Source organism: Phocoena phocoena, chromosome 10 (genome assembly GCF_963924675.1).
Source record: "Phocoena phocoena chromosome 10, mPhoPho1.1, whole genome shotgun sequence".
Lineage (NCBI taxonomy): Eukaryota > Metazoa > Chordata > Mammalia > Artiodactyla > Phocoenidae > Phocoena > Phocoena phocoena.
The window spans coordinates 72,797,590-72,811,238 of NC_089228.1; the positions used below are offsets into that span (position 1 = coordinate 72,797,590).

General features: G+C 51.2%; 1 protein-coding gene across 4 annotated transcripts; it reads left to right on the plus strand.

The window, feature by feature from the left end:
* The first annotated feature begins 109 nt into the window (after window positions 1–109).
* LOC136128723 (kelch domain-containing protein 3) lies at window positions 110–11,436 on the plus strand. 4 transcript variants are annotated; one of them, XM_065884534.1, is made up of 14 exons: window positions 2,525–2,678; window positions 2,858–3,034; window positions 3,187–3,302; window positions 3,491–3,562; window positions 3,672–3,885; window positions 3,964–4,050; window positions 4,197–4,305; window positions 4,433–4,506; window positions 8,948–9,095; window positions 9,227–9,293; window positions 9,373–9,477; window positions 9,774–9,848; window positions 9,957–10,074; window positions 10,513–11,436. In XM_065884534.1, the coding sequence occupies exons 1-14, from the start codon at window positions 2,525–2,527 to the stop codon at window positions 10,647–10,649; spliced, it is 1,653 nt and encodes a 550-aa protein (XP_065740606.1). In that variant the 3' UTR covers window positions 10,650–11,436. The 4 variants fall into 4 exon arrangements, with proteins under 4 accessions (XP_065740609.1, XP_065740608.1, XP_065740607.1 ...); XM_065884537.1 differs by lacking the exons at window positions 8,948–9,095; window positions 9,227–9,293; window positions 9,373–9,477; ... (1 more) ...; window positions 9,957–10,074; window positions 10,513–11,436 and adding exons at window positions 110–248; window positions 4,630–4,708; window positions 5,837–6,467 and having other exon boundaries at window positions 2,470–2,678; XM_065884536.1 differs by lacking the exons at window positions 8,948–9,095; window positions 9,227–9,293; window positions 9,373–9,477; ... (1 more) ...; window positions 9,957–10,074; window positions 10,513–11,436 and adding exons at window positions 154–258; window positions 4,630–4,708; window positions 5,837–6,467 and having other exon boundaries at window positions 2,466–2,678.
* Window positions 11,437–13,649: the final 2,213 nt, after the last annotated feature.

Genomic DNA, 13,649 nt, shown 5'->3' on the forward strand with positions numbered 1-13,649 from the left:
CCAGAATCTCCTCAGGCTCCTGCCCACTCTTCAGCCCCTGACGTCCCTCCGGAACCCCGTGAACTACAAGTCCCGGTAGGCTTCGGGCACTTAGCTCTGACTGCATGTTCGCAGACAGCTGCCCGCCGGAAGGATAGAGCCTGGTTGTGTTTATCTCGTTGGGGATCGAGTCGTCGGTTGGCGTGCAACGGGTTCTAGGCTGCAAGCAGCGCGAGGACCCGCGGCCCCGCCCCGGCCCGGCCTGGCAGGTAGTCCGGGGTGGGTTGAGGGACAAGGAGAACTATAGGGGCTGGGGATGTCCATGGTTAGCGCTGGAGTCGTGGGGGACGGGCCTCAGAGTGAAGAGGTGGGGGTGGGGAGGGAGCTAGGGGCATGATGGGAAAGGAAAGTGTTAATGGGGAAAGAAGGGCTCCGGGAGGATGGTGAGGAAACCAGTGGGAGAGACCTGGTAGCCGGAGGAGGCACTAAAGGAAATTGGAAAGAAGATCGGGTTATGAGGAGAACAGGGAAGCTGAGGATAATGGAAGAAAAGGGCGGGGGTGTCTGGAGTTGTGCGGGAGGGGAGGTTGGGATGACTGGGAGATGACAGGGATAGCGTCATATACAGGGAGGAATATCTCTGGCGGAAAGCGGTCAATGGATATTAGCTTTTTTCCCCTTAGTGGAAGAGGGAAAATGGAGGGCCGTCGGGGTGGAGCTTGGAGTTGTGGGAGAAGGAAGAAGGAGAAAACGGCAAAGCTCTCAGGAGATCAAGAAGGGCCAGAAACGGGGAATGAAAATTGCAAGAGAAAGCAAGGGGGATAGGTACATGAAGGGAATTGAAGAAGCTTGAGAATGCGGCAGTGATGGAGGATGGGAGAGACCCAGGGATAAGAGGAGCCCCTGAGACCCTGGGGGCTTGTTCTTCACGAGCTTGAGTTGCTTGTTTTTTTTTTTTTTTTTTGGAGGAGAAGCTAAGGTTTTTTTCTCCACCTTTGGATGGAATTGCTTCTCTCTTGTCCTCTGAATTCTTTGCTTTACCTTGATATAGCTGAAGTGGGGAGTGGAAGCTATGAGGGAAGATGGACTCCGGTTCTTAAGCTCTTCAACCTTCTTCCTATCTGTCCTTACAAGCCCAGATCCAAGAGCTTTTGGATTGAGGACAGGAGTAATGAAGTGAGAGTGGTTTCCTGAGGGGCTATTTCAGGTTTGGCAGAGTGGCTATTTAAAGCATGGGGTTGGGGGTTGAGGGAGGCTGGGCAGGGGCAGGAGGGCTGGCAAAAGCCAGCTGAAACCTGTGTGTCTTTCTTGCGACGGGCCTCCCTTACTTGAGCTTTTTCTTTGCCTGAGATTCTGCCTGGCTCTTCCTTCTGCCAGGGCTTCTTTTTTTTTTTTTTTTTTCTCCCTTCTGCCAGGGCTTCTTGAACAGGGAGCAGATGATCTACTCAAACCCAGCAGGTGCCTGCCAGAGCAGGCAGTGCCAGCTGCAGGATTTGCCTGACAGAGCCTTCAGATGTACCCATTATCACTAGGTTAGCGAGTTGTCTTTAAGAGACCATGATCTCTCATGCCTGGATCTTTTTCTTGTCCTGCCCAAGGGCATTTTGCTTTCCTTTCCCTTTCCAGTGCACACCCCCACCCCTGTCCCCTTTCAGAGACCCAAGTGGGAGAAGAGCTGCTGGAAATAGCCCGTTCTCTACCACAATGGCTAGGTTGGGCAAGTGGCAAGAGGAGAAAACCCTACCCCCTCAATCCCCAGCACACACATACCTTTCTGGCTTAAGTTCTTGGCAGCATGCCAGGCACAGCTGTCAAAGGAACCCCTCCTGCCTGTGAGGGGCCCTGGGTGACCCTGATGATAACAGCTCTGCTTGACAAGAGCCCCCTATGAGGGGCTAATCATCCATGAAGGTCCCTGTCCGGGATCAATCCCACCCCATCCTGGATAGAGGAACTGTTCCACTCTAAAAGCCTAAAAGCTTTTCTGCTTGGAGGCACTCATGCCAGCTTTCAGTGGACTGTCTGGGGTTGGCTGGGCTATTAATAGCTCTGAGTATTTTGAGATCCCTCTCCCCACCTCAAAGAGCACAGAGATTCTTAGAGAGGTGGCAGGCAGTAAGCAGAGCAGAGTCAGAAAGACAAGAGAACTCCCTGACCTTTGAAGGGGGCTTGGAGCTTGGGCCAAGCCAGTGACAGGGTGCAGCCGCCATGAGTAGGGGACGACCACGTTGAGCCCTTGATCAGCAGTCTGAGCTGGCAGTCAGGTCAGAGTGGCCCCACCCTTTGCTGTTGGAGAACACAGGGCCAGGGCTAGCTTCCTGACCTCAGCAGCTCCCCTGGAGCAGAGCCAGCCACCTGAGCTGTGGAGGGGTGGTGTGGGAGGGCCACCAGGGTGACACTTAGAGGCAAGGCTAGTCCTGGGCAGAGTCACGGTGAACCAGGCAAAGGCTTTGCCTGAGGAGCCCCCGGCCCTAACTTGTGTGCAGGTAGCAGAGGCAGCAGGCCGTGCCGGGGGGGCATGTTGCTGTAACCAGTGGCCCAGGGGATGTTACGGTGGACGGTGCACCTGGAGGGCGGGCCCCGCAGGGTGAACCATGCTGCAGTGGCGGTGGGACACCGGGTGTACTCCTTCGGGGGTTACTGCTCTGGGGAAGACTACGAGACGCTGCGCCAGATTGATGTGCACATTTTCAATGCAGGTAAAGCTAACGCAGGGATCATCCCTGGGTGCCCACATCAGGGAGGGCAGTGGGTGGCCGAGTGAGGTTTGATGGTGGCCCCCACGGCCAGAGGGGGTGGGGGAAACGAACATGTGGTTTGGGAAAATGTGGACGGCCTGAAGAGAGGTTCCCAGGGCTGAGCAGAGCTGTGCCCACAGTGTCCTTGCGTTGGACAAAGCTGCCCCCAGTGAGGCCCGCCACCCGCGGGCAGGCTCCCGTGGTACCCTACATGCGGTATGGACACTCCACCGTCCTCATCGACGACACAGTCTTCCTTTGGGGTGGGCGGAATGACACCGAAGGGGCCTGCAATGTGCTCTATGCCTTTGACGTCAGTGAGTATGAGTCTCTGGAGGCTGTGTTCTGCCAAATAGTGCCTCGCGGGGCTGGGGAAGGTGTGGGCTGAGGGGGGCTGGGAATAAGGCGCCCCAGAGTCGAGGAGGGAGCACCAGCCTGCTTACTGGGCCCACCCTCTCCCCTCCTTCAGATACTCACAAATGGTCCACACCCCGAGTGGCAGGAACAGTTCCTGGGGCCCGGGATGGACATTCGGCTTGTGTCCTGGGCAAGACCATGTACATTTTCGGGGGCTACGAGCAGCTGGTAGGTCTGGGAAGAAACGAGAGGTTTCCCTAGGGTGGGAATGAGAAGGAGGAAGGGGAAGTGAAAGTAGTGGAATGGGAGGCTTTGGTTTGCTTGCAGGTTCTGAGGTGGGAGGGACGGAGGGTCGGAGAGTGACCCCTGCTCCTCTCTTTTATTCCTTCCTTCACTTCCTTTCTCTTCCTTGTCAGGCGGACTGCTTTTCCAATGACATTCACAAGCTGGATACCAGCACCATGACATGGACCCTGATCTGTACAAAGGTTGGCCCTTCTTGCTCTCTCCCAGATCCCCACCCTCAATTTAAGGAACCATAGGAAGCTCAAACAGTGAAAGCTGACCCCTCCCCCTCCAATCTCTGCTCCTCCCCAGGGCAACCCTGCACGCTGGAGGGACTTCCACTCGGCCACAATGCTGGGCAATCACATGTATGTCTTCGGGGGCCGTGCAGACCGTTTTGGGCCATTCCATTCCAACAATGAGATTTACTGCAACCGCATCCGTGTCTTTGACACGAGGACTGAGGCCTGGCTGGACTGTCCACCCACCCCAGTGCTGCCTGAGGGGCGCCGGAGCCACTCAGCCTGTGAGTGTCTGTTAGGTCCCTGCCGAGTCCCCGTCCCCCCATTGCCCCTACATTCTTGACATTCCTCTCTCCTTCCAGTTGGCTACAATGGGGAGCTGTACATTTTTGGTGGCTATAATGCAAGGCTGAACCGGCACTTCCATGACCTCTGGAAGTTTAACCCTGGTAAAGAGCACTGCCTTTAAGGGAGGAACAGGGAGCAATTGAGGGGGCGTGGAAAAGAAAAGAATAATCCTGAGTGGGTGAGGGGCGGGAGTGGAGAGGATATCTGGGCTAGCAGGTGTTGAACCTCCATTTAAACTTCTCTTTAGTGTCGTTTACCTGGAAAAAGATTGAACCGAAGGGGAAGGGGCCATGTCCCCGCCGGCGCCAGTGCTGCTGTATTGTTGGTGACAAGATTGTCCTCTTTGGGGGTACCAGGTTAGGAGGAGAGAGGGGAGGGCTCCAGGAAGGGCCTAAGCCTGTGACTAACATGGGAGACATTTGAGCAAGAGGGTCTCGTGGGTAGTCTTCGCTCCTTCCTTCATCTCTCATTTGATCCCTATAGTCCGTCTCCTGAGGAAGGCCTGGGAGATGAATTTGACCTCATAGATCATTCTGACTTACACATTTTGGACTTTAGTAAGTACACTTATTCCCTAAATGCATTTGCCCTCAGGGCCCCTGTCTTTGGGTGGTGATATGCAGGACTGGACCCTTTCCTCGGCTTTGACCATGTCCCTCTCCCCCACTCCTCCTTTAAAGGCCCTAGTCTGAAGACTCTGTGCAAACTGGCTGTGATTCAGTATAACCTGGACCAGTCCTGTTTGCCCCATGACATCAGGTACAGTGAATGGTTGGAAAGGAGGGACTGGTTGAGGGTGAGTGGGCGGCGGCACAGGCGTGACCTGATTGGCTTGGTCTCAGTGTGCAGGAGAGAGAAGATTTTGTTCTGTAGTGTACTTGTGGAGAGGGAGATAGAAGGGAATATAAAACTGTCAGCTGGGTAAGTTTTATGGAAAAAATGTCCAGTTTTCAAACCAAGCTCACAGGCATCACTTCCTAATTCCTGAGCTTATACAGTTATTTTTGTTAATATGCTGAGAAAGTTTGATTAAATCTTAGAACCTAGTTGCAGAGAAAAAAACAAGTTTAGGAGCCTCTGGATCACATTAATTCCAGAATTAAGGGAGGTCCTTCCTAGCTCCTTCCCTTATGAACTCCATTCTTAGGTCTAAATCAAGCACTGAAAGTGATCTTGTGTATAATTGTGCCCTTCTGGGTCATTCTGTGACACTTTCCTCTCCTTGATTCAGTTCAGCTTAATTCTTACTTGCTGAGGGTCTGTGTGTTCAGTATTTGGTGATAGAGTACACAAGGCTGAACAGATGGATCCCAGGCTGGCCCAAGATGAACACATGTGCAAGTGCCTAGTACCAAGTAGAGTAGAGCCTTGGCATAAGGAGGTACTTCGTAGAATGACAGTTGTCAAAAAGAGAGGAATTTAATTTTAATATGGTGGGATGGCTGGGGAAGGCCTCAGGGAGGATAGGAGAGCTGAATTAGGGCCTTAAAATGATGGGAGTTGAGAGCAAAACCCGACATTCCTGGTTGGGGGGAGGGGCATCCTGGTTGGATCTGAGCAGAGGAGGAAAGGTAGGTTGGGAAGTTTATTGAGATGTATACACAGATGTTTTTCTCCAGGTGTTGGGCACAAGAATATCAATATGTAAACATAAACAGGAAGTCCACATGAGCTTGCAGGTGGGCTAGTGGGTGGTAGTGGATTTGGTGGTGGGTGGAGACCTGATTGTTAACCCTCATAGGGCTGTAAGGAAGACTTGGCCGTGGGTGGTTGAGCTTTAGGAAGTTGAAGGCACTGGTGTGTTCATTGCTTTGTTTGAGCAATTCTTGACCTGGGGGCGGAGGCTCCCCCTTCTGTCCTTTCTGCCTGTCATTTTTGGCCTTCCAGGTGGGAGCTGAATGCCATGACCACCAACAGCAATATCAGTCGCCCCATTGTCTCCTCCCATGGGTAGGAGGAAGTTTCTGCCGCCTCCCTTCCTGAGCCTGCTGGTATCTTCACTGCCCTTGCCCATCTCTCCCCCGCCTGCCCCTTTGGACCCTGGACTTGGTATACCTCCACATGGAGTTGTTGGACTAGAGGTGTTTTCTGTGCTGTGAACTTAGTGGGGAGCTGCAGGGGGGAGGGCTAGGTCCCTTCCTCCTTGGGCCGAGGGCCCCTTCCCCTTGGTGCTCTGTCCCATTCACCTCCCTCCAACTGCTCCTGGGCCTCTGCTCTGCCCCAGGTCAGCCATGCTCTGCTGGGAAGCGAAGGGAATGGGGAGGAGGGAGAAGCAAGCAGTGTCAGCCTCAGGAGCTTCCCCTCCCCACCCCTCTTTCCACCTCTTCCCGCTGCTTGAGCCCTGAGCATTGATTGGGAGCTGAGAGGAGTTGCAGCTGTTGGCATGAAATCTCCTTCTCCCTGACCTGGGGAGGGGAGGACCAGCAGATAATCCTACCGTTCCTTGAGCTGTTGCTGTACCCTGACGCTCTCAGCCAGCTCAGATTTTATAAAAATGAATTGAAAGTCTCCAAACGTGTGCTCTCTTTTGTGTGGAATAGGCAAGGGACGGCAGGAGTTTGCAGTGGGGCCAGGGTGCTGAGGTTCTGGCTTCTCAACCAAGAGCATTAGGAAACCAAATACCGCCACGGCCTGGCCGGAGTTTCTCTTCGGCGCGGAGTGCAGCGCCAAGCGACAAAAGGGAGGGGGCAACGTTATTTACGGTGGGCGCCCTTTTCCGCCCAGGAAGGGCTCCCCGGCCGCCCACCAGCGGCCCGCCCGGCGCTGGACGGGATCTGCTCTATTGTCACCAAGCCTCGCGGACTCAGCCTGCCGGAGATGCCGGAAGGAGTGGGGCGGGGCGGTCGCTGCCGGAGCGGAAGTAGCGCCATTAGTCTTCGGCGCGCTGCGCGAGCAGATGCTGAGTGCAAACTCCCCGGAATGGGCGGCCTCCGGGTCTCCTCGCGGGTCTCGGGACGGCGGGGGCCTGGGGCCCGGGGACCTGCAGAAGGGTGAGGGGACGGCGCCGGGCCGAGGGGCAGCCGCGGAGGCGGGGTGAGGGGCCAGTGGCACCGCGTGTGGTGCGGGCTCGGAGCCTGGAGACGCCGTGACCGTGAGACTTACGTTCTCTGAAAGATGCAAACACCGGGAGCGCCCCCCACAACGCACTGGAAAGTGGGGAGTGAGGGAGGATGCTTCCTGGATTAGGACATCCTGGGACATCCTGAGCAGTATTTTAAAGGGCGAGGAGGGTTTTTCGCAGGGAGGAAACGTTATGTTCAAAAGCAGAGTCAGGAAGGGGGATGGATTGTTGGGGAAGGCTTAGTAGGTGAGGATTCAACAAATTTTGCCAACATTGTTGAGCATCTGTTGTGTGCAGGCACAGTTGTAGATGCTGGAGATACAGTAGTAAATAAAGCAGCACAACACTGTCCTCATGAAGCTTACCTTTTAGGGGTTAAAAAAAAAACAAGCAAATTAATAAAACAAAACACGGAATTGCAGATTTTTAAAGGATAAATTTTTTGAAAAGGGTGATAAGAGCTTTGAAGAGAAAGCAGGGGAGGAGTTACAGTTTTGAGTAATCACAGAAGGCCTCACTGGGTAGGTGACATTTGAGAAACCGTTTGAAGGAGGTGAGGGAGCAAGCAGTACAGCTGGAGGAAGTGTTCCAAGCAAAGTCCGGTGCAAAGGAACTGAGGTGGGAGCATACCTTCCTGCTTAGGAACTGCTTGGAGGCCAGTTGACTGGAGAGGAGTAGGAAGGAGGAGATGGTAGGAGATGAGATTAGAGCCAAAACCCGGGCTAGGTCACATGGGGTCTTCAGGCTATTACAAAGCCTAGAGTTTTTCCTCTGAGCAAGATGGAAGCCATTGGGGAATTTTGAGTTCTGGAGTGACGTGATGTGTAGGATATTATGTGGAAATGAGGTGGGAGTGATAAGATCAGATTTGCCTTTTTCTTTTTCTTTTTTTTTGGAAAGAAAGTTATTAAAGAACTTAAAGTGAAAACTTCAGGTCTGAAGTAGTTTCCTTTTTTAAAAAAATTTTTATTGGAGTATGGTTGATTTACAATGTGTTAGTTTCAGGTGTACAGCAAAGTGAATAGTTATATCCACTTTTATTTTTTTGTTTTCTATTATTTTTGGCTGTGTTGGGTCTTCGTTGCTGTACGTGGGCTTTTCTCTAGTTGCGGTGAGTGGGGGCTACTCTTCGTTGTGGTGCGTGGGCTTCTCATTGCAGTGGCTTCTCTTGTCGCGGAGCACGGGCTCCAGGCGCGGGCTTCAGTAGTTATGGCACACGGACTTAGTTGCTCTGCAGCATGTGGGATCTTCCCAGACCAGGATCAAACCCGTGTTCCCTGCATTGGCAGGCGGATTCTTAACCACTGTGCCACCAGGGAAGTCCTATCCACTTTTTATTGGATTCTTTTCCCATATAGGTCATTACAGAGTATTGAGTAGAGTTCCCTGTGCTACAGTAGGTCCTTATTAGTTATCTATTTTATATATATCAATAGTAGTGTGTATATGTCAATCCCAATCTCCCAATTTACCCCCTCCCCAGGTTTTGCTTTTCAGATGCCTCTCCCAGGCTGAAGCGGGGAGCATAGCTTTGAGAGGAGTGAGACTGGAGGTTGGGAGAGCAGTGAGGAGGCTAGAGTACTGATTGAGGTGAGAGGTGCTGAGCGTATCCTGAACCAGAATAATGGCGATGGTAGCTGAGCAAGGGAGACAGAGGTCCTTATGGGGAAAGCTGTGAAGGAGTGATTTAAAAGAGCCTTACATATACACCTTCTTTAGCAAGGTGAGGCCCCAGGTACCTGGAAACGATGGGGAATTAGGTGTCAGTGTAGCGCCGTTACAAGCTGTGCTGCCCAGGACCTGCAGTGATTGGTCTGAAGGGGATGTTGGAAAGGATCAGTTACCTATGAAGAATGAAGATGGGATGGCACCTTTGCAGCAGTGGCAGATGCTGGGCTGAGTTGCGGTTCCCTCCCACCCCCACCTACCTTTCACAGGCACATCTCACATGTCATTTGAGGAGCTGTTAGAATTGCAGAGCCAAGTGGGGACTAAGACATACAAACAATTGGTAACTGGAAACAGCACTAAGAAGCAAAGTTCCAGACCACCGGTCCAAAAAGCATGTGTTGCAGATAAACACAGGTGAGGAGCAAGGCCTGCCCCAGGAGTTGGAGGATAGCTGGGACCTTGAGTAGGTGTCTGCTTTCTTGGGTGGCAGGTGGGAGGCCTGTGACAAGACTGGAGTTCCCTTGACCTGTTTAATTTCTTCATAGGCCTCTGGAAATGTCAGCCAAGGTCCGGGTGCCATTTTTGCGTCAAGTTGTTCCCATCAGTAAGAAGGTGAGGAGGAGCCAGTAAGCTCTTTCTCAGTGAAAGGAGACTGAACAGTTCTTTTATATTCTCTCTGTTCGCTCCAAAGGTAGCCCGGGACCCCCGCTTTGACGACCTGTCAGGGGAATATAATCCTGAGGTGTTTGATAAAACGTATCAATTCCTAAATGACATCCGAGCCAGAGAGAAAGATGTGAGTAACGTGAGCTCGGTCTGTGGGGATTCCAAATGGTGAGACTAGAGCACAGGTCAAGAGAGTCGGGCAGAGGGGAGCAGGGCGAGCAGGGCGTGTCACTTTACTAGCTGTGTGATCATTGACAAGTTAGTTAACTTCTTTTTGCTTCAGTTTCCTTATCACAGAAAGATAATTCCTATCTCATAGTGTTTATGTGAGTTAACATATGCGAACCTCTTAGAATAATGCTTGGCACAGAGTTTCACCTAACATTTACAGAATGCTAACTGTCATACTCATTTTCCAACGTGGAGCTTGTGAAAAAGCAGCTGAAGAAGCGCCGTTCAGGGGAGGAGCGTGAGAAACTGCAGCAGCTGCTTCAGCAAATGGTGAGTAAGTCAGAATACGGGGGAGGAAGGTGAGAGCAGGTTGAGGCAGGAGGTGATTCACAGTCCCCGCTCTTCACCTGTCTCACCGATCTCATCTTTGCTCCTCAGGAGCAGCAAGAAATGGCACAGCAGGAACGGAAGCGGCAGCAGGAGCTGCACCTGGCCCTGAAGCAGGAGCGGCGGGCTCAGGCCCAGCAGGGCCATCGGCCATACTTCCTGAAGAAATGTGAGTGGGGCACAGCTATGACAGGCTAGTTACAGGAACAGGGGTTGGGTGGCCATAGAGGCAGGATACTGTGTTGGGGGTCCATGAGCTCCCTAAGGGGGGCACGAAGGCTGGATCCCATGGTAAGTTGGAGGAAAGTAGAAATAGTAGGGAGTTGTTGTTTGTAACCATTCTTGTATCCCTAATGACCATGGGCAGGGAGTGTCGTTTTTATCTCTGTCCCACCCCCACATATGTGGGTAGGGCACAGAGAAGGAGCTCGTAGCTGGTTGAATTGAGGAGGAGCAGATTCATAGAAGTCAGCTTGCTTACACACACCGGTGAACTCGAGATGAGTCACATATCACTGCATAGTGGTTGAGAATTACTGACCTGGGGAAAGGGAAAGAAGCGGGCTTCCTCCTTTGCTTACCGGCTTTCTTTCTCCTTGTCCTCTAGCTGAGCAGCGCCAGTTGGTCCTAGCTGAGAAGTTCAAGGAGCTGAAACGAAGCAAGAAGCTAGAGAGCTTCTTGAGTCGAAAGAGGCGCCGAAATGCAGGCAAGGACAGAAGACATCTCCCTTTGAGCAAAGAGTAGTAAGGAGCTGTCCTCAGCTCTGCCACTGCCCCAGTGAGAAATGCATCTGTGGGGACACATTTGGGCTTGGCCTGTTCTGGTCTTTCCCATTCGAGGGCAAGGGTCACAGCTGCCTGGGAACCCAGCTGGCTCAGAGATGACTAGAGGGCTGTTGGACTGCCTGAGGGCTGGACAAGAAGAGCAGCTCAGCCTTCTGCCATTCCACACTTCTTCTGCTTGGATCTGGGTCATCATGTCCTCAAGTCCTCCCATTCTTGCCTTAAAATAATGATTCTGGTATAGAAGGAAAAGGACTGGTGAGTGACATTGAGGCCAGTTGAAGGCCGTAGAGTCTGTGAGTGGCTCCTGAGACTGGGACTTTATGTAGGAGCCAGTTCATAAACACTCGTGTCACTCATCTTTTTATTCTGCTTCTATTGTGGGTGGCCTAGAATTACCATTTCAGGGGCCACGTGTTGGGTGGGCAATAAATCTAATGCTCCTACAAAGTGGGAAGTCAGATCAGAGACCCTTCCTATTTAAACTGAACAGATGACACGATCATTCAAAGACGGAACCAATCCCCCAACTCATCTACTTAGCTTTGGTCTTGGATGCAAGGGGAGGTAGAAGGTGGGGACAAAAATATGATAATACGTAAGCACAGCTGGCTCTCAGTACTGTTTGGGTGGAGAATTCATATTGCCTGTGTGGACTGGAAAATCCTCGAGCTGACAGTTCAGTTTAAAGTGATCTCAGGTTGATAGTGCCTTCAGGCACCTGGCAGAAGCAAATGCATTCCTCTCTTGAGGATTGTACTTTAAACCCAGGCCTCAAGGAATTCCTTCAGATAAAATTTCAAGGAATCTAAGCTTACAGTGAAAACAAAGCAAACAAGGGAAAAAAACCCCCATAAGAGTCATTAGGAACAACAGGCAAGAGAATCAGACCAGCAAAGACTGAGATGTTAGAAGTATAAAATACAAAATATAAAATATCTTACTTACGTTTAAAGAAAAGCTATGACTGATGAAAAAAATACCAAAAAGGACCAGATTGATAAAAAAAAATTTTTTAATGAAAAATATACTATTTCAAGTTAGAAACTTTATGGTTAAGCTGCAGATTAGACACACCTAGAAGGAGAATGAACTGGAAGTAGATGTGAAGTTACACAGATGGAGCCCAGGGATAGAGAGAAATGGAAACTGAGGAAAAGAGGTTAAACAACACGGAGGTTAGAGTGAGGAGATGTGAGACAAATAAGAGTTCCAGAAGCAGAGAGTACGTTAAAGGGGATGAGAATTATAATTGATAATTTATAAACCCTAAGAATCAGGAACACCAGTTAATCACAGACGGTGGGGTTGGGGACCTAGATAAATCACAAAAACCACAGAACATTAGAAAGATTAACATCTAAAAAGCAGCTATAGGGAATTCCCTGGCAGTCCAATGTTTAGGACCCAGCTTCCACTGCAGGGGGCCCCCTGGTCGGGGAACTAAAATCCTGTGTGCTGTGTGGCGCAGCCAAAAAAATAATAATTTAAAAAATAAAAAGCAGCTATAAGGGAAAGGAAGAGGTAGAATTAGAAGCTAAGACATCTGTTATTGCTTGATGCTTCTGGGGTGGGGGAAAAGATGTAGTTCTGATGACAGAAATGCATAAAATGCACTTCTCCCAGTGATTGTTAGATGAGGGCTCTAGCTACCAGGATAGTTCGCCTGTCCCAGGGGGAGTGAGGGAGCCAGTGCTACAGGGTCCCCAGTGTCACGTGTGTCAATCCTAGTTTAAAGCCAGAAGACCGATTCTGGCTGATAAAAGCAGAAATAGACTATTGAACTACTGGGCTCACAGAAACTCTAAGAAGGCTGGAGAGAAGCTCCAAAAAAGGAGTGGGGGATAAAGTCAGAGCAGTTAAAAGCACTGTAAGCCCTACCTGGGAACCAGCGTCGACGTGAAGATGTCAGTGCCGACACCAGAGGTGCCCCACCTCCCCCTGCTCTGTGCTAGACTGAGGCATTCCTGGCAGAGGCATCGACTCACCTGGCTGCAAAGGCGATGCTGGGAAAGCCAAGTGTCTGGTCTTTCATATGGTGGGAGGTGGGCTCTACCTTCTCCCTAGGTTTGTGGTAGGGAGTTTCTAAGCACAAGGGGGTTCAGGTGAAGGGCAGTCAAGAAACCGTAACGTATGTCCACCACACGGCTGTATTGGTCCCCAAGCCTCCAAACTGCTACTTTTCCCCTTCAATGAGGAGCCAGAGGAGATGGAGAGCCCTGAGCTGCAGCTGTGGGTTGGTCTGGTTAGTTTTGGTTTTTATTGTTAACAGCTTTGTAGAGATATCATTCACATACCATACAGTGTATCCATTTAAAGTGTACAATTCAGTGGTTTTTAGTATATTCACAGAATTGGGTGACCATCACCACAATTTTGTAACATTTGTGACACCCCAAAAAGAAACCCCGTACCTTCTAGCAGTCACTCAGTTCTTCCCAATCCCCCCAACTCTAGGCAACCACTAAACCACATTCCATCTCTAGGTTTGCTGATTTGGGGACATTTCACATAAATGGGAGCATTATGTGGTCCTTGGTGTGCAAACCAGCTAAAGGGATATAAGGAATTGGGGCTGTGAGGATGGTCTCACAAGGGGATCAGGGAAGCAAACTTTCATCCCGAGTCAGCCAGGAAGTGTTTGCCCTGTAGAGATGGAAAGTCCTGAGGGCAGGGAAGGAGGCTCAGATCTTTACTGGTGCGGGTGAGAGAAGGGCAATCACGACTGCTCACCTGGGTGGCTGGATTTGGGTACCAGATCAGGCAGATCAGAGTCAAACTGGGGTTAGACTGTGGAGGACAGTGGGCAATGTAGAAACAGGGCTGCGGACAGGAATGTGCAGGGTTTTGGTGTCATGGCTGGTGTGCTCTTCCTTTAGGGACTGTTGGAGGTTTGTCCATTGCAGATGAGCAGGTGGGTACCCTGTGGGAGACTTTGTGACTGAGTGGGACGAATAAGGGG

What these genes read in the sequence shown, in the direction of transcription:
- LOC136128723 (XM_065884534.1), top strand. Translation starts at nt 2,525, where the DNA reads ATGTTACGGTGGACGGTGCACCTGGAGGGCGGGCCCCGCAGGGTGAAC. An exon ending in TGTGTTGCAGATAAACACAG is followed by an intron (nt 9,096 to 9,226) that starts GTGAGGAGCAAG and finishes ATTTCTTCATAG; the next exon opens with GCCTCTGGAAATGTCAGCCA. An exon ending in GCCATACTTCCTGAAGAAAT is followed by an intron (nt 10,075 to 10,512) that starts GTGAGTGGGGCA and finishes CTTGTCCTCTAG; the next exon opens with CTGAGCAGCGCCAGTTGGTC.